Genomic DNA, 20,713 nt, shown 5'->3' with positions numbered 1-20,713 from the left:
ATTTTAGTAAGACTAGTCTGATGCTCTGAACTACTTGATTATGATGTAACACAGGCTACAATAAAATCATTAGATTACGATTAATGTATTCCATAGATCTGTCTAGTTATGTGCACATTTCGCAGTTTATGTCAGATTGCCATCTTGGGCAATCCATTTTTAAACTTTTAAGGCATTTTTCTCATTGTCTCTCCTTACAGATAAACGTTGCATCTTGTGAAGGGAAATGCCCCTCAGCTACCATATATAACATCAACGTTGAGAGCCATCTAAGATTCTGCAAGTGTTGTCGTGAAAATGGGGTGCGCAATCTGACTGTGCCACTGTACTGCTCCGGCAATGGCACCCAAGTCCTGCACACCCTCCAGGAGCCTATAGACTGCACATGCCAGTGGAGTTAACCCGTGGGTTCCAAGAACGCTCTGCAGCATCGGAGTGTCAGATGTCGTTAACTTTTATCCCTATTTTTTAAGGCACTTGGCAGATTTATAGTGTACAATAGTAATGTGTTTTTTCAGACGTTTGGGATATGGCCATTTAACACTTGCTATAACATATATACAGTTTCCATGGGAAAATTAGATTTATTGACATAGTCTGTTTTAAAGAATCAAGGGATTTTAGGGTGTTCCGCTGAGATGCTGTTACATATATAAATGCAACATACGATTCCATTCTTACCTATTAAAAGGTCGTTTGCAGGATTCACTCAATAGTTTTATTTTTGGTCTGCAACGTCTGCCGTGGCTATTCAAATTAAGATACTCTTTCATCACTATTGTTTACCTGGTAAATGTAATCAGTTAGTGCTGGTATCTGGGCAGCCAAAGAGTGACATGCTTAGAGACAGGTCATAGAACTATAGCATTTTGTATTATTTAAGTTTGAATAGATATTAGGGATGTTACTGCAAATTCTACCCTGCTCTTTTTTGACCACACCCATGGAATATGGAAGTTCTGGGCAAGGATCAAACCTATGCCACCGCAGTGACCTGAGCCAGATCTTTAACCCACTGAGCCACCAGCGAACTCTGCAAATTCTCCTTATTTTGCAAGTGTATCCAACAGCCAGAGAAGCTGTGTGACTTGTATGAAATCATTTGATACAACAATGTGGTGAAGTGATATTAACAGTTGGATTAAGTCTACATCTTTTATGTTCTAGTCATATGTTCTTTTCTTTTGAACAGTATAGTGAGGTGTGTATCATAGAACCTTTTATTCTTAAAGAGTTTGCTTTGCCTAGAATTAAGAATTTTAACATCAGTGATTTTAAAAAGAAGAAAAAAAATGCAACCCATACATATGTATATACATTTGTATAATAGTTATCCTAATAATAAGGAATGGGGAAATGCAGCATCAGTTGCTAAATAGAGGAGGGAGATCTTGGGCTTTTATTTTTTATGTCATTAAAACTGTTTTAAAATATGCTGTTATTATTTAACATTTAGTAGCTATTTACTGCCTCGTGGACATCTGGTTTTTGAGATGTACTTGTGTAGCTATTGAAGTTGCATGCTATTTTGCTGTTCATGCTGCTGTTTTGCCAGTGAAAAATAAAATAAAATTATTTGAAAATATTAATAATTCTACACTGGAACACTGCACTCTTTAAATACAGTAGATTGTTGACATTATATCCTGGGAGTATATATCCTGAGGTCTTTGCGAGTCCCCCAATTCTTTGCCACTTATAGTTTGTAATGATCTGATTTTCCTCATCTGTAAAAAGTAGAGGATGCTTCACTTGTTATGGCTGTTGTGAGGATCAAATGAAGTCAAACATCCATGAGTCAAGCAGTAAAGTTGCATTGAAATGCGGATGCGAGAGCATAATGGGCTGGGCTGGGCTAAAATGATGTGCTTTCATTTCAAAATCATGTTGCTTAGAAAAATTACGACAGATTAGATATTTGGGGATCTTGAGTTACCTAGAAATGGATGAAAGAATGAGAGAACATTGCATTTGCAAAGTCCCAGGATTCACTGTATGTAACAGTTGATTTTATCTTATTTGTGCTTAATAGCACAGGTGTTCTGTCTAAATATTCACATTTTTTTTTCCTTTTTAAAATTTAATTTTAATTTTTTATTACTTAATGAATTTTATTACATTTATAGGTGTACAACAGTCATCACAACCAAATGGTATAGCATTTCAATATTGTTTGATTCCTATTAACATATAAATTGAATGAAATGCTTTTGGATAAAATAAATTACCATTTTGCTTAAGAGAAACTGTATGTACCTCGAATGAAGCACATGATATTGAATGCCATCTACCAATCATTTCTCTATTTTCATGCTCTGTTAAAAATGTTAATTATATTAAAAATATTAAATCATCTTTTTTTTTTTTTTTTTTTTTTTTTTTTTGTCTTTTTGCTATTTCTTGGGCTGCTCCCACAGCATATGGAGGTTCCCAGGCTAGGGGTCGAATCAGAGCCGTAGCCACCGGCCTACACCAGAGCCACAGCAACGTGGGATCCGAGCCGCATCTGCAACCTACACCACAGCTCATGGCAACGCCGGATGGTTAACCCACTGAGCAAGGGCAGGGATTGAACCCGCAACCTCGTGGTTCCTAGTTGGATTCGTTAACCACTGCGCCACGACGGGAACTCCTAAGTCATCTTTAAATACATTTTGGGGAAAAAGGAAAACATTTTCCTAAAACTTCATAATCATTCCCAAATACAACGGACAGGTACTGAGCGCCTCATATGTGCCAGGTACTGTTCTAAGCCCTGTGAACACAGGCAATAAAAAGCAGACAATGCTCACTCTCATGCAACTTAGCGTCTAGTGAGAAAGTAGGCATTGGATAAATACAGACACCTTGAGAAAGTTGAGAAGCAGAACTCAAAATTTTTTGGAATGTAATTAAAAGTGACCATCAAACTAGCAGAGGGGTACAAATGACTTTCCATAAATAGTGTTGGGACAACTATATGGTAACCTGAATAAAGCGATATTTGAATTCATATATCCATTGACCTCAAAATAAATTCTAAATGAATCAGAGATTTAAATGTTTAAAAAAAATACACAAAACAAAACCCAAACAGGGTAGAAGTTCTAAAAGAAAATACAAAATTCATTAGAGCCGTAGAGGAGGGAGAGCCATTCTAATTCGGACTCAAAATCCAGAAGCCCAGAGAAAAGACTGATAAATTTAACGAGAAAACTGAAGACGAGTTCTGCAAGACAAAAACTGTCATAGGTCCAAAGAAAGAAGCCAAAGCATAGTATTTGTAGTATTTCACCGGTAAAGGTTTGTAGTCCTACAGATAAGGAGTTCCTGGGAAAAATCACAAAAGAAAAATATTAGCAAATTTATAGAAGAATGGGCTAACAACGTGTACTGATAGTTGAAAGAAAAAGAAATAATACTAGCGGCCCCTTTAAAAATGAAAAGGTAACTAAGCATACTTTTAATAAAAGACTTTCGCATTCAGTCTACACTGAATGCAATTTCTTACCTACCAGATTGACAAAAATTCAGAAGTTTAATTATATATTTATTTTTTAAGGCTCTGGGGAAACAGGCACTTTCATATATAATTGGTGATACAAAATAGAAATCCTGAGAATTTATCAATGTCGACTAAAATTTAGAAGTGATATTTGGTTTGACCACGTTATCTAGGATATGTATACCCTGGAGAAACAACTGTACAAACCCCAAAAGCACTCATGTAATATTCATTACAGCGTAGCTTGTAACACAAAAAATTGGAACCAACAAGAATTGAGTATATTAATCTATATAATGTGATACCATGAAGCTGTAAAAGGAGAATGAAAAATATATAAGTATGGAATGATTTCTAGAGTGTATTTTATTTTTCAATTTTAATTTTATTATTTACTTATTTTTTTGCTTTTTAGAGCTGCCCCTGTGACACATGGAAGTTTCCAGGCTAGGGGTCCAATCTGAGCTGCAGCTGCCAGCCTATGCCACAGCCACAGCAACACGGATCCAAGCCATGTCTGCGACCAACACCACAGCTTACTGGCAACGCCAGATCCCCAACCCACGAGTGAGGCCAGGGATCAAACCCATATCCTCATGGGTATTACACAGATTCATTTCTTCTGCACCACAACGGGAACTCCCTAGAATGTATTTTTAAATGAAATAAGGTGTAGAATAGCGTGCATAGAATGTTAGGTTTTGTAAGAAATGGGTAAAATAATATAGTTATATTTACTTTTATTTATGTTAGGGAGACGAAACCATAAGGTAGAAAAAATGGTGGAGATACATCAGGGTAGTTGGAGACTGGGATACGAACTTCTCAATGTATAACAATCTATTTTTTTATTTTTGAGCTGTGTATGTATCACATATTCCTCATACTTAAATTAGTTATGAGTATATAGTAATATAAATAAATGAGCAATTCTAAGTTCTAAATCTAAAAAGGAAATGTTAGATGTTGCTATGAGAAAGTGACACAGAAAAATCTTACCATGGGTTGGGTTTAAAGTAAGGAAAGATCCCGGAGGTAGGAATGCGTGGGTGAGACCTGAAGGGCAAGTATGAGTTAAACAATTAAACATTCCCAAGCAGAGGGACAGCATGTGCTGAGGAGTTGTGGGAGGAAAGAATCAGAACAGGTCAGGGAATGTTTTTTGTGCATTTTGAAAAATGAGTGTGGGACAGGATGACACTGATGAAATGGGCTGGGGAGACAATAATAAGCAAGGAGACTGGTTAGCTGCTATTGTGGTACAATAGGTAAGACATGGTGGTTGTGTTATACAATGTATGTTGTGGGTAAAGTCAAGAAGAACTGGTATTCACTATAGTACAGAAACTGTGTTGAGAATGCCTCTGAGTTTGATGAGCAACTGGGTCAATGGATGAGCATTTTCCAGGGATGGGGAAAACTTAGAACCTCATTCTGGGCATGTTGACATGGCCAGTTAGACAACGAAGTAAATTTATTAGGATGTGGCTATTCCTATTGTTCTGGTTCCAAGAAGAGAAATCTCTGTTGGAAATATTTTTAGGATTTGGTAACATTTAAACTGTGTAATGCTGTAAGAATGAGCTAAGTTAGCAAGGGTGAGAGTATAGTGAGAAGAAAAGAGGGTCTGAGCTGAAGTCCTGCAGAGTTCTAGCATTTAGGGATCTTGGAAAAGGAAGGTCAGAAAAGAAGCTGAGAGGGAATAGTCAGAGTTTGGAGTGAAGCCCAGAGCCTTAATGGAGGGCATAGAAGTCAAGGAAATAGAAGGTTATACAAAGAATCGGAGTTATGATCTGTCAAAGGCTGATGAAGAGTCATTTGACTTGTAGAAATGGAGTGCATTGGTATTTATTATTATGAACAAAAGCCATAATGAAATGATATTTAAGTTGGGCTGTTATAACCAAATAGTATAAACTGAGCCACTTATAAACAACAGACACTTATTTCTTACAGTCCTAGAGGCTAAGAAGTCCAAGATCAAGATGCCAGAAGATTTGGTGCCTGGTGAGGGTCTGCTTCCTGCTTCAAATACAGCAGACTTCTTGCTGTATCCTATCATGACAGAAGGGATGAGGGAACTCCCTGGGGTCTCCTCTAAAAGGGCACTAATCCCATTTACAGGGACTCTAGCCCTCATGTTCTGCTCACTGCCGAAAGGGCCCACCTCCTAATACCAGCATATAAAAGGTTAGGATTTCAGCATATGAATTTCAAGGGGACATAAACATTCACAACGTTGCAAATGAGTTGAAAGGTAGTTGGTAGATGAAGTATTGGACTCAGTATGTACACTGCTCCTGATGTTCTCATGCCAAGATTTCTGCAGCTAAATCTGCTTCCACCTTCATGGTAGCTTCTTCTCCCAGGCAGCCTGAAGCCACTAGGCAGAAACAGCACATGGGCAGCAGGCCCAGACCAAACCATTGGTCTCCTTACTCTGACCACTGTCTCATCTTCTGGGGAGAAGGGCAGCATCCCTCCCCCATGCCTGCCACAGGGACTCTTGTTTCTGAAACCACTTCTCAGCCTGGAAGAAGCACCACGCCCCCAGATTACACCTGATCAACCAAGTAACGCAACCTGGAAAAAGGCAAGAATTAATAGCCTGTGAGGTGAACACTGAGCAGTGAAGGATGGGTCCAGAAACCAGCAGGTAAGTTGCTCCCTTTCATTCCTCATCCTTATTGACTATTCCAAGATGCAGTAGTTCCATTTGGCTTTTCCCAATGGAACCACCGTGTTTTGTGTTTTGTGTATTTGTGTTTTATGTAACCTGTGGCCTGCTCTCTATCAATTTGAGTTGTATTCGTTTGGTTCCTCTCCTGCCTTACTGTCCTTAAATCAGTTCCTTGAAGCCTTCTCTACCTCAGTAAATGACAACTGTCAAGTTTAGAATTTGCGTGTGTTGGGTACACATATAATTATATACATATATATATAAATAATGTATATATATGTGTTCATATTTCCTGAAAGGGTCATAAATTTACATTAAAAATACAAGATGTGATTTTTAACTTATTAAAGCAACATAGAGTGTTAGCTGTTTACTGTCATGTTGGAAGGGAGGAGAGTAAAAAACTCTTTTAAGTATTGTTTGTAGGAGAAAAGTAATACCAAAAATATGCGTAACTAATTTCTATTCTCATTTTATTTTGTTTTCTCCCTGCCTCTCTGATCTAGTATTAAATTGAAGATAATTTTCAGTTTCTTTAAGAATTTTTAGTGAAAGAATCTTGAGAAAAAAAGGACAAAGCTGGAATTATCACCACACTCTTTTTACTTCAGACTATACTGTACAGCTACAGTAATCAAAACAGTATGAGAGTTCCTGTTGTGGCTCATTGCTAATGAACCCGATTAATAGCCATGAGGACACGGATTCAGTCTCTGGCCTTGCTCCGTGGGTTAAGTATCCAATATAACCATGAGTTGTAGTGTAGGTTACAGATGCCACTCAGATATGGCATTGCTGTGGCTGTAGCATAGGCTGGCAGCTACGGCTTCAATTTGACTCCTAACCTGAGAACTTCCATATGCCATGGGTGCAGCCCTAACCCCCGCCCCCCACACAAAAAAAGCATGGTAGTGGCACAAAAACAGACACGTTTTATATCAATTGAATAGCATAGTGAGCCTAGAAATAAACCTGTGTACCTATGGTCAATTCATTTACAACAAAGGAGGCAAAAGTAAACAATGCAATGGGGAAAAGGTAGATTCTTCATTAAGTGGTGCTAGGAAAACTGGACAGCCACCTGTAAAAGAAAAAAATCAGAACATTCTCTAACACCATACACAAAAATAAACTCAAAATGGATTAGAGACATAAATGTAAGACCAGAAACTACAAAACTCCTAGAAGAAAACATAAGCAGAACACTCTTTGATATAAATTGTAGCAAAATTTTTGAAAATATGTCTCCTAAGGCAAAGGAAACAAAAGCAAAAATAAACAAGTGGGACTTAAATGCTTTTTCACAACAAGGGAAACAATCAACAAAACAAAAAGAGAGTCTACTGAGTGGGAGAAAATATTTGTAAATGATATAACCAATAAGATGTCACTATCCAAAATATATAAATAGCTCATGCAGCTCAATATCAAAACAAGCAAACAACCCAATTTAAAATGGGCAGAAGACCTGAATAGATATTTTTTTCCAGATAAGATATACAGAAGGCTAATAAGAACATGGGAAAAGGCTCAACATCACCAATTAATAGAGAAATGCAAATCAGAACCCCAATGAGATACTATCTCACACCTATCAAAAAGTCTTCAAACAACAAATGTTGGCAAAGATATGGAGGAAAGGAGTACTAGTACACTTTTGTTGGGAATGTAAATTGGTGCAATCACTATGGAAAACAATTTGGATGTTCTTCAAAAAACTAAAACTAGAATACCAAACCTACCATATGATCCAGCAATTCCACAGTTGGCTATACATCTGATGAAAATGAAAACACTAATTTGAAAAGATACATGCATCCCAGTGTTCATAGTATTATTTACAATAGCCAAGATTTGGAAACAACCTATTTCCATCAACAGATGGGTAGACAAAGAAGAAGTGGTACATACATTCAATGGAATATTACTCAGCCATTAAAAAGAATGAAATTCTGCCATTTGCAACAATATAGGTGGACCTGGATGGTACTATGCTTATTGAAATAAGTAAGAGAAATGCAATACTGTATGTTATCACTTATTTGAGGAATCTAAAACATAGAATGAACAAATATAACAAAACAGAGACAGATGCATATATAAAGAGAGCAAACTCATACTTACCAGTGGGGAAAGTAAAGGGGGAAGGGGCAAGATAGTGGGAAGGGTTTAAGAGGTTCAAACTACTATGTATGAGATAAATAAGCCACAAGGATATATTGTGTACCACAGGGAATATAGCCAATATTTTTAAATTTTTAATTAAGTATAAACTATAAAAATATCGAGTAACTATGTTGTAGATCTAAAACTAATATAATATTGTAAATAAACTATACTTCAATTTAAAAAGAATTTTTATTTTCTTAAAAGTTTTTCTCTGTATATGTATAAATGAATCACTTTGTTGCACAGCAAGAGTTATCACAAGTGTAAATCAACTACATTTCAATAAAACTTTTAAAAATGAAAAAAAGGTTTTCTGCAATTGAAATTATATATGCTACATAGTATAGTATCTCATTATATCAATATCATAATTTATTTAACCAGTCTATAATGGATGTTAAATTTGTTCCTAATTTTCTTTATTATAAATCTGTTTGCATGAAGTGGAGTTGAAGGATAAAATGGCATCAACATGCTGAAGAACTTCTATATGTATTGTCTAACTTGTCTTCTGCAACTGCTGAATCAAAGTTTTCCTCCCACAAGAAGCTTAAAAGATTCTGGTTTTTTAATCCTTTATCCTCATCAACACTAGATAGAAACAGAAAAATGTCCTTGTTGACACAGTGGAAAATGTAAGTTCACATTAGTATATACGTCTGAGTGTGCTGCTGTTTTAAAATCTTTTTATATTGCTATTTTATCTCTTTTTCTATTTATTCTTTGTTCATTTTTTTAGTGGTATTTTCACACCGTGCCCTAACAGGGCACGTAAGTTGGTAACCTGTCTCCTACCTTTCAGGTTGTATTATAGTTAATATTCTGTGGGATTTTTGGTTCCATTTTTAAAACTTAAGTTGTTATTATTAATAAAATAAAACCTCTTATTCATGTCAGTTTTAAGAGATGAATCTGAATAGATTACTGATATATTCTGTTCATTTAGTTCAAAAGAAGAAGCAGACCTGGTACCTTGAAGTTCTGATGCCTAAAAGTAGAACAGAGTTTCTTAATGGGAGTTGGAAGGTTTCTGAGCTTTTTCTAGGCAATTAATTACCATGCAATGGTTCAAGATTAACCTTCACATCGTACAGAAGACAGCACTATTGAAATCCAGATGGCACAACAGTTTTAAAGTATTCATCTTCTGAAAACATATCTGGGTATGACACAGAGGTTCAGAAAATTTCAAGATATAGGATAAATATGACTTTCTTATAAACCCAAGTGGATTAGGATTCACATTTGTGCTAATATTCCTGGACAGAGTCGCTGTGAGTGGTCATACATTTCAGTCCCTGTGCCAAAGTGCTCCTCTGGGGGTGAGTGAATGCCCAAATCTGACTCAGGTTCCTCAAGCCAGGTCATAAACCCTGACTAGAAGCTCTTCTACCCAGAAGATGAAGTTCCTTCTTTGCACAAAGGCAGTGGCCTCTGGCCAAGCAAACACCCAGAGGGAGGAGCCTGTGTCTAATAACTCCTGAAGCAGGAAGGGGAAGGCATTTTCTAACTCATCCATCAGATACTGTATCTTTTCCTAATATATCTGCCATGAGGAGATACTTTTTTTTTTTTTCTGATTTGCACAAAAGTTTGCAACTATCTATTTCCAGGCTTCATTTCTTCCTAATGACCATAGTGCTTGAAATCTTGCCTTTACACTGCATCTTTGGGGGAATAAAAACCCTTTAGTTTTTCAGTTTTTTCAGAAAGCTTGACATTCTAACAAAAATTATATTTACTAAAGAGTATGGGATTTCAGTTTTCTGCCTTCTCATTTATTTTGTGTCAAAATTATCTTAAGTTATATCTATGTTTTCTATTAAGAGCTATATATGCACACTTATAAATTAATTTTGTAAGGAAATTTAACCCATTTAATATGAATTATCTATAATTCTTACTCTCATTGCTGGTGTCTCCATTATTTAATTGTTATGTTTGATTTTTTTCTTGATTTAAACCTCCAAGTAATTTTTCTCTGGAAAAGTACCTGGATTTTATATTTTCTAAGGTTTTATTCACAGTGTATCATAACAGCTAAGATCTGAGGCTTTCAGACTTAAGTGGGCATGAATTCAAGTCCCAATGTCATTTTTTCTTTGTGACTCTCAGTAAATTTAACGATTTTGCACTTCATATTTTTCAAATTTTTCATTGGATTAGTGGGAGGCTAATGGAATTAATGCCTGGGAAACACTAGCGTGTGTAACATGTAAAAAGGACTTGATTATATTATCCAAGCGTGGAAATTCGGCATCATCAGTTTCTCGTGAAACTGTAGACCTTGCTTCCCTGTATTTGGACATTTAGCGCTGCAAAAGAAAAGTTTGGTTCTAGCTAATATTTGATTCCATTGTAGATATATTTATTTTCTTTTTTTTTTTTTGAATGGTTGCTTATTAGCATTTCCTTCAAGTTTTGAGTTTAATAACGTGATAATTTGCATGGGCCTGTTTCTTTACTCATTGATATTATTTTGGATGTTCTGAAATCCTCCAATCTTCACACAATCCTTTTCTAAGTATGCAAGAAGCACTTCTTCTGTTGTTGGTATATTTTTATATGCTATGCTTAGTTTTAGATGATCTGGTTTTATATTCAGGAATATTAATTATGTATATATTTCTCTTTTATACTTGTGACATTTCTCTCATATTTTGTCATCTCTTTGTCTTTTTGTTTGGCATAGTTGGAGAGGTTTTCAGGTTTTTCTTCCATGGAAGTTATTCATACTTTCTCTACTTCCATCATTGTGGATTATAATTCTGTGAATGCATGTTTAGTTTCCTTACTTCTTATCTAGTTCCCTTTTTATATACCATGTTTAAAACTCAGGCTGCTTTCTATTTATGCTATTTTCCCTTCTCAATGTTTTTCTGTAGTTTGGTAAAAATCCTGTCTTTCTGCATACTTCAGAGAAAACAAAAACTTTCCTAATATTTTTTCCTGAATTTTGCAATAGGGTGATACACTAATTGATCACTTCTTCTCCTCATTTTTTATAATGATACCCTTTGCAGTATTTTCATAGGTCTCATGTCATTTTTCTGTTATTAATGAATAGATTATATGGATTACTCATGGTTATACTCTATTACTATTTGAGAAATGGTGAGACTTTTCTTCTCGTATTTCCAGCTAAAGTCAATTCCTATTTTACTTCCCATATTCTATCTGGCATTTCCTAATATTTTCAAATATACAAAGGTGACAGCTCCTTCTGGCATCCTTTCATACTTTTCTGATAATGCAAATTGTCAAAATTCATTAACATCTATGATTTCCTTCTTTCACAGCTGCTGTTTTTATTGTTGGTCATCTTTCTTTAGCTATAACGTCCGTCTTGGCTACTTAGAAAGTATCGTGGGAGACTGCTAAAACCTGCTCTTTCCTGGGAGCTGCTATGTCTGAACAGATAGGGAAAGACCCTGAAGGCAGTTGGATTGAAAGGAACCTTAGCTACCTTTGAAGTATGTAGCTTTGTAGTAATATGGCTCCTGATCAGTTTCTGGTACATACAGAGCCACAAACTCCAAGTTAAGAAATTGGAAATGGGAGAGAGAGAAGTTATTTCCTTTCTCTTTTCCTGGTAGACTTTGATCTATTATAAATAACAGAATTCCTTCTGAAATCAGTTTTGTTCTGTAAAGCAATTTTAGTTTGTGAATATTTAAAATTTTCTATCTCTTTAGTGTTTAAAGAAACATTATACCAGGATATATTAAAGTGCTGGTGATACATCATTTTAAACTTGAAGACCCATCTAAACATTTTTTTATAGTACCACAAATTTGGAAACAAATTATCTATAATTCTACAGTTTGATTATTATTATATAAATTATGTGATATTTACAACTTGGATTATTATGCATAATTCAGAACTATATTTTCAAAGATTCTTTACTGAAGCAACATGTTTTATAAAAAAGCAAGATATAAAAGAAGATAATTTCAATCTTGCTTAAATGATATATATACACAGTATCTTCGGACAAAACAGGTAGATATGGTTCATGCTTACTATCTTGGGAAAATGGGTTATAGGTAAAATACGGTAAATTTTCTATATATACAAAAATGTATATACCTTTTGTATACATCTGTGTACAAAAATGTGTATAAAATGTATGTATCTTTTTAATAGTCAAGTGTTTCTTTTGGAATTTTAAAAAACAGGATTTTTTTTTTTTTCAGGAGAGTAAAGTCTTAGAGAAACAATTTTGGCAAGTGAAATTAGAAAATTAAGATTACCCCAAAGTATGAATTTTATTACTTAAGTAATGCATAAACAATTCTATTAATTCTCTGCTTTTTTTTTTTTTTTTGGATTAGCCACTTTGAATAATATCAACCTCAAACAAATATTGTAACATTTACTAGAAGGGAAAAATAGAAAACTGGCTAGTTTAAGTAAAGGAGTTTCTACTATAATTCACATGGAATTCATGGCCCATATTTTAAAAGAATGATATTTGTTTGTATTTAAAAGAGAAAATTCCACTGGCCTTTTAAAATTTACTAACATGATAATTGTTTCTCTCCACTTAAGAATTAGAAAATATTGAAAAGGAACACTGCTAATATCTATCATTGTCAAAAATGACCACATCAGCTGCTTGATTTTGCCTAAAATAATACTTATATACTGAGTGTTTATGTGGCACATATAATTGAAATAGAGCACTGTATTTTCTCATCTGTGAGAAACTTTTTTTTTTTTTTTTTTGCGTGTCTGTGCACAATTTTCTCTCCTGGATTAGAACTATTAATTTTGTAATCCATATAAGATTTTGCACCCAAATCTTATCACTGATTTTATTTTAGAACAATGCAAACTCTGAGACTCATATATCAACTTTATACAAAATGTCCATAAAATTTTGCAAAAGGAGTCAAAGAAATAAACTGACTGTATATTAGGATAATCAGTGTTTAACAAAATATATGCGAATTATTCAGTGTTGAGAATCGTGCAATGAAATCAACATGTAGACAATGATTTCTTATGTTTAGAAAAAAATACACAGGATGTAAATATAATAGACCTTTTACTAAAAGTAGTACCTACAAACTAACTTTTGTAGTTACAGTCATCTCATGAATCTAGCTGTGGCTACTCCAAATTATATCAAATAAAACAAGATTAATTACTTAATCAATGGGGAAGGAGATTCTATAGCTCTTTATGTGATTAGTAGCTAGGAGGAGAGAGACTAGCACTAGACTGGGTTCAAATTACGATGCTGTTATTTCTAATCTGGGGGAGGACCTGCAGCATGAGTACCAGTCCAATAGATGTCCTTCAAAAAATCTGATCTACTCTAACTATGAGATGGGCAACAGAGAATGAAATGCTGGGATTTGAACGCCCTAATCTCTGCTTCCCTTACTCTGCCAGCTTCATGTCTTCCACTGCATCCCAGGTTGTTCCATGTACAATTTTGGTCACTGCAACTTTGCCTATGGCCTGGCAGCTTTGGTAAAACCGCCTTTTAATGCTTGTCAGCAAAGAGGAGAGGGCATCTATCTCAGTTCTAGTCAGGACATCCTGTTCCGTGATTGGCTAGGCTTGCTTATCACCCAACCAATCACATTGACTGTGGGTCTGTATATAGCTTTCTAATGCCATGAAAAAAGTGACCACTAATTTGGTAGTGTGAAATGAAATGTTTATTATATGACAGTTTCTGTGGGTCAGGAGTCTGGACAGAGGTTAGCTGGGCTTTCTACTCAGGATCTCACCAGGGTGAAATTAAGTTGTTGGTTGGGACTGTGTTGAGGTTTGGGGACCTCTAATTCCAGGCTCATTCAGGTTGTTGGCAAACTAAGTTCCTTGTGATGGTAGAAAACTGAGGCCTGTCTTCTTGCTGGATGCAGAGGCCGGGACACCCTCCGCCTCTGGGGGTAACACTTATGTTCACTTGGCCTCCCATATCGTGGCAGCGGACTTCTTAAGAGGAGCAGAAGAATGAAGCCTTACATAAGGTAACACGGCCATGCAAGTGGTGATTACTTTCACAGGTCCCGTTAACCACGGGGGCAGGGGGCTGTACAGGAGGTGAATACCTGGCGGTGAGAATATAGGTCTCCTAGGACTCTGCCTACAGTTTAGAGTAACGTGCTAGGATCGTTGGCCATACCCACCAGCTTAGAGCGCTCTATCACCCTCCTCTCTTCTATAAAGAGGGGCAGAAACACTACCGCTCATTTGTCCAGCTTCGAAGATTTGAGAAAGGATGTGTTTATGGTGGTCATTAATTTTTTTCTCTAATTTTTTAAGGTAATGATAATGGACCTTCCCCTTTCCAAAGCCCTGCAGTTCAGTCCAGGTTTCACTCTGTCTCTCCTTTCCTTCCATCCAGGATTCTTTCTTCATTAAAGTTTCTCAGTAGAATTTACTGAACAGAATTTATTGCATGTGTTAAATGTGCTGATAATCTTATTGAGAAATAAATTCCCACCCATCCTGGCATAGTTGTCAACAAATCCAGCAAGGAAGAACTTAATGGACCGGACCTCTGAACTGCCTCACACCTACACCCATTCTGGAGCTGAAGACCCTTCTGGTTTAGTCCCAGTTCTCAACATGACATTTGCATTTGAATCCATACCAATGACTATAGATAAACCCAGATTTTAATCTTGGATTCTGAAGTGCAGCTGCCAATAACACTTTATTAAACATAACATTTCCACTCAAAGTCAATTAATTTGGGAGTTCCCATTGTGGCTCCCTGGAAACGAATTTGACTGGTACCCATGACGTTAGATCCCTGGCCTCACTCAGTGGATTAAAGACCCAGTGTTGCTGTGAGCTGTGGTGTAGGTCACAGATGTGACTCAGATCTGGCGTTGCTGTGGCTGTGGTGTAGGCCAGTAGCTGCAGCTCCGATTCGACCCCTAGCCTGGGAACCTCAGAGGTGTGGTCCTAAAAAGACAAAAACAAACAAACAAACCCCCAAAACAAAAAAATCAAAACCAAACAAAACCAAAAAAATGTAAATTAATTTGGATGATTAAATATTTTCATAAAAGATCAAAGTAGCTACTTTTCATATTGTATAAACAAATCTGCTAAAAGATAATAACACGTATTTTTAAGAAGTTTTACATTGTAGAAAAGGCCAGTTCTAGTTATAAAACTAGAAAGCCAATCTTTTTGGCATCACATTTAAGAAACGGAATACAGATGAAAATATGCTGTTAATCCATCTTTAATTTCCTTTCTCTTTTAATTCATGCCAGCAAAATAAAGCTTAGGAATTCTCTCGCAGCCACGGCTTCCTATTAAATAGTAACAGAAATATGGCTCCTTTGGATTGCTTGTCAGCTTATAAAAGTGCTACTTTTGTGAGAAATATTTGAGTGAACCATCTTCTTTGAAAGAGGAAATTTAAAAAGATCTATAAGAACAGAAACCATGAGACATGGAAAGACAAAAAAGAGCACTACTGATTTTTCCAGGTCAGAAGATTTAAGGAAGAATGTTTTTATGCTGGTCTTTCGTTTTTCAGTACGGTTCCGTTTCATCTTAAAAGAGTATACTTTTCTACGCTTTGGAATGTGATAAATCTTGGCTCCTCTAAAGGTTAACACACAGTTTGAAAAACAAAATTCAACTGAGTAAATTTTAATAATCTTATTGGCTTTATTCCACGATGCCATAGATGGGGCAGCATCCGATCTAGGAGGCGGAAAGGAACTCCAAGGAGTTGCACAAAATGAAAGGCTTTTATTGGCAGGAGGGATCAGGGTTAGGGAAGTTCCACTGTACGAAAAAGCAGGTGGTTATGACACGGTCACTTTCCTTGAGGGCCTGGCGGGGGTCTCTCAGGCAGATCACCGGCCAGTGCTGATTAGGTGATTCCTGACCGACTGGTTTAAGATTCCATTTCTGGGAGAAATGAAACCGTCAGTCTCAGTTCGGTGATGTGTGGCTTAGCGTAAATGGCTCCATTTGGGCCTGTGGTCTTGTTTTTAACAACATTAAAGATTCTCATGAATATTGCAAAGGACTCGGAAAAAGCCCCTTAGAGTTTAAGACAAACCCAGAAGTTTACAGGAATATCGTAAATCATGCATGGGTTTTTCCAGAGTGGCATGACTCGTGTTAAAATGTTTGTTCGCTATTTCCAGAAACATTGTTGATTTTTACCAAGTGGTATGTTCCAAGTGCTGCCCAGAAAAGGGAGACAGTAGAGTTGTGTAATATTCCTTCAGCGAGAATTTATTAGAAAATGTTTGTTGAGTGCCGACTATATAGACAGTATCACAGCTGGTTCCATAGGTGATGCAAACATCAACGGGACAGAAGTTGTACCTTCAGGGAGGTTACAGTTGGCTAGAGATACTAAGATGTCTACAGATAATTATATTAAAAACACCAGAATTCAGTGAGCCATCCATTAGAGGAACTATGTGCCACAGAAACACAGAGGAGGGGAAAATGATTTTTGGTAGGAGTAACCCAGGAAAAGTTTCATGGAACAGGGGAAATAGAAGGGAAAATTTAAGGGAAAAAACAGAGAACTGAAAATGTGCACAGTGAACTGAAAATGTTTCAGGAAGATTTCAATGAGGAGAGTAAGGAATTAGGAAGGCTGAGGACGTTGTAAGAAGTTAACATCAGAACTGAATTTTAGGAAGATGAATCTACCTTTTTTTTTGTCTTTTTGCCATTTCTTGGGCCGCTCCCGTGGCATATGGAGGTTCCCAGGCTAGGGGTCTAATCGGAGCCGTAGCTGCCGGTCTACACGACAGCCACAGCAACACGGGATCCAAGCCGCGTCTGTGACCTACACCACAGTTCACGGCAACGCTGGATCCTTAACCCACTGAGCAAGGCCAGGGATCGAACCCACCACTCATGGTTCCTAGTCGGATTCGTTTCTGCTGCACCACGACGGGAACTCCAGGAAGATAAATCTAAAGACAGTTGAAAATGAATTAGAATGGCTCCCTCCAAGAGATTATGGGCACTCCACACCCATTCCACATGCCTTACTCTGTGGGTCTTTTCAGTCTGGCTGTTCCTAAATTATTATTTTATTTTTTAATGGCCACACCCTTGGCATATGGAAGTTCCTGGGCCAGAGATCAAATCCGAGTCACAGCTGTGGCAACACTGGATCCTTTAACCCATGGCACTGTGCCAGGGATCGAACCCATGCCTCCACAGGGACCTGGGCCACTGTAGTTGGATTCTTAGCCCACTGTGTCACAGCAGGAGTTCCAAAATTATATCCTGTTATAATAAACCAGTAACCTAGTGAGTAAATGATTTTCTGGAGTTCTGTGAGCCAGTCCAGCAACTACCTAGAACCTCAGAAAGGGTTCGTGGCAACCTTCCGTCTGTAGCTGGTTGGTCAGAAGCACAGTGAACCTAGGCCAGTGACTGGTGTCTGGGGACAGGGGTCAGTCTTGTAGGACTGAACCCTTAACCTGCGGAATCTGTGGCTGTCTCTGGGGAGAACAGCGTCAGATGGAGCTGAATTGGAGGACATCTGGCTGGTGTCCCAAGCATTGCTTGGTAATGTGGGGCAACTGCCCCCCCACCCCCCAAAAAAACCATACACACCTCACATGTTAGAATTGGATTCAGGAACCCAAAAGATGAGATGACCAGGAAAGAGAGCCTGGGTTTAGACAGAAACCCTGGGAACCAGGAGGAGGAAGTTTACACACAGAGTCAGAGTACTCAGCACTCAGTACCTCCCTCCCTAGAACTGCAGCTCCATGAAGGGAGCACGAATCGCATTTGTTACTAGGTCCTCAGCACTTAGCACTGTGCTTGGCACCAGGGAGGTGGTTAATCAAGCAGGTCCACCAAACTCCTGGTGAAGATACGGTTTGTTTTTTAATAACAGGTGCGTATGTAAGACCCCAAACAACAGATTTCCCAGTAGGAACTTCACAAGATGTTAACGATCTCCGTTATTGCTGAAATGACTTTCGTTTATGTTTCTCCATCTAAAGCGTCAATTAATTTTCTTGAGAATAAATGCCCTGAAAACTGTACTAAGGCTACGCTTTATCTTTTCTCAAAAGACCCATGTTTTTCTTGAATCTTTCAATTGGTTTCTCTATACCTACGTTCCCAGGCCAAATTCAAGGATAAGGCAGTAATAAGGCCGTACTACTTGATGGAATAACCAACCCTTCAGGAAGGAGATATTTTTAGGAAAACCCTATGGATTAACTTGCTACCAAGCTTATTGACTTGGTGGAGAGATGGATGTAAACTCCAGAGGGTTTTGATAGCTGCTTATTTAAAATGCATTTTTTACAAAGCCAATATATGACAACATAGCCACACTGAAGTATATACACTTTATTTAATTCCCTTAAAGATGTGTTAAACTTAGTGTTTAGATCAGCTTGCTGATTTTTCTCCCCCTCTTCCTTTGTAAGCTTCCTGTGTAAGTTTAAGATGTATGGCAAATGATGTGATATATGCATGTACTGTGAGGGGATTATTACCGCAATAAGTTTCATTAATGTCCTTGCTGGATTTTTAATTTGGTTCTATTTCTCAGAGACTAAAAGCCGATGCATTGACAGTGAAATTGTTTTGTGATATTTTGCCTTGACACTTGCGACTAAAGATATGTAGGGTCCTCAGGAATTATTACAACATAAATACAGTTTACAACGATAAGTGCTTGAATTTATAGTCTGTGCCATCATGAAATTCCTAATCTGGCTGAGAATATAAATATGTTAAAAGTAAATTTTTGGAGTTCCTTGGTGGCTCAGTAGGTTAAGGATCCAGCATTGTCACTGGTATTGAACCCTGCTGTGGCATGGGTTCAATCCTTGGCCCTGGAACTTCTGCACAATGCAGGTGCAGCCAATAACAACAACAACAAAAAAGTAAATTTGCGTGTTACAATGTAAATAGGGATCTGTATGGAAACAGGTGCAAAAGTTTACGGCCTGTTACTTCACTGAGGGTATAAGTTAGGGTGCCAAGGAGGAGAGGAGAGAGGTGAAGCCGGAAAGCGGATTTGGCCAGAGGTACACTGCCAGCAACCGGAAGTCACAATAGGCTCTTAAGTAGGCACCCAGACGTGAACATGTGTGTATATCAGAAAAAGCGTGCTAGCTAACAATGTAGGAGAGACGGGGGCTATCAGATAAAGAAACGTAGTTCAAGTCTGAGTTTATTTGCAGTAATCACAGGGAACCAATACTAGCTGTCACTCTTTGAAGTATTTTCACTTTGCTAAGCACTCTGCAAGCTTGCTTGCGAAGCTCACAATCAGCCTTTCAGATGAATGCTTGCTAGTACATGGAGCCATAGGATCTGAACTGAGGTTCCAACTCTGAAACATGGCATCTGCCTTCCAGAGAGAAAGGTCATTTGGTTTTCAATTAAGCGCATGGCTGTGGGGAGAGAGAAGAAGCCATCAGCTAAGAGATGCCTTAGGACAAACTAAAGGGTGAGGACAAAGTAGCTTTGGGTCTCGAGGAAAAGGCTCTGAGGATGTCAAATTGGTGACTTCTTTTTGCTTGGCTGGCTGACCCTTTGCTCAGGAAAGGCTGGGAGAGGGAAGAGCATACATTTAGTTTTGGAAAAATGGTTTTGAGTGCCTGCGGGGGACGTCCAGGTGGAAGTGGCCAGTACAGACCTGTCAATACTGTTCTGAAGCCCTGGAAAGAAATGACTCCAAGATGGAGTGATTGGGAGTCTTGAATAGGAGTGAAAAGCATCAAAGTGAAGGAAATAACCCAGACTCAGAGTCAGGCTGGGACCTAGGACGCCTTCCTGGAGGCTTGCACACATGCACCTCCATCAGCTTCTCCTGGAGCAACAAAATACAAAGCAACTGTAAGGGACTAAAAATAAGGACATGAATGCACAGCTTGGGGCAATTATTAACAATGAGATCCAAAAAGGCCACAAGTCAGCTGTGTTTCTCAGGTGCTGAGAACAAAAGCAGGGTACTGCCCAGGATCTCTGCACTCGGCACCAAGGGGGTGGGCAGATCACCAAAGCCGGCCCTCTGCCCAACCCACCATCCATCCTCTTCCTGTTCAAGGAACCAATTCTCTCCCCCTCCCTTTGGGAGCAGGCACAGGCACCTGTTTCTTGTTCTCCCTCTCTCTCTCCCGCCGCAGAGTCCTTATAAAACTTGCCTGAACGCCTCGTCTGACTTCTTAGCCGTCATCAAGGCACCATGGGTCAAGTCAGCTTTCAAGTTGCAAATGTCAAGGATGCTGTGGACCAAGAAGAAAGAAGAGCCGGGGGTGGGGCGGGGGGGAAGGTGATGTCCCAGGAGCTGAGAGCCCAGGAAGGAGGCAGGGTTCAATCAAGACTGTCCAAGGCTGCAGAAACAAGCAAGTAAAGAAACAGACCACACCACAAGTTAACAA

General features: G+C 37.9%; 1 protein-coding gene across 8 annotated transcripts in view; it reads left to right on the top strand.

Moving 5' to 3' along the window:
• OTOGL (otogelin like) overlaps window positions 1-2,334 on the top strand; it is a 218,730-nt gene extending 216,396 nt beyond the window's left edge. For all 8 annotated transcript variants that reach the window (XM_013998114.2, XM_021092805.1, XM_021092804.1 and 5 more), the window contains one exon: window positions 201-2,334. In XM_013998114.2, coding sequence (XP_013853568.1) covers window positions 201-401 — 201 coding nt within the window. In that variant the 3' untranslated portion in view covers window positions 402-2,334. The remainder of the gene's footprint in view (window positions 1-200) is intronic.

Source organism: Sus scrofa, chromosome 5, assembly GCF_000003025.6.
Source record: "Sus scrofa isolate TJ Tabasco breed Duroc chromosome 5, Sscrofa11.1, whole genome shotgun sequence".
In the NCBI taxonomy this organism is placed as follows: Eukaryota; Metazoa; Chordata; class Mammalia; order Artiodactyla; family Suidae; genus Sus; species Sus scrofa.
The sequence above is the reverse complement of the archived record's forward strand: the minus strand, read 5'-3'. Positions and strand labels throughout refer to the sequence as shown.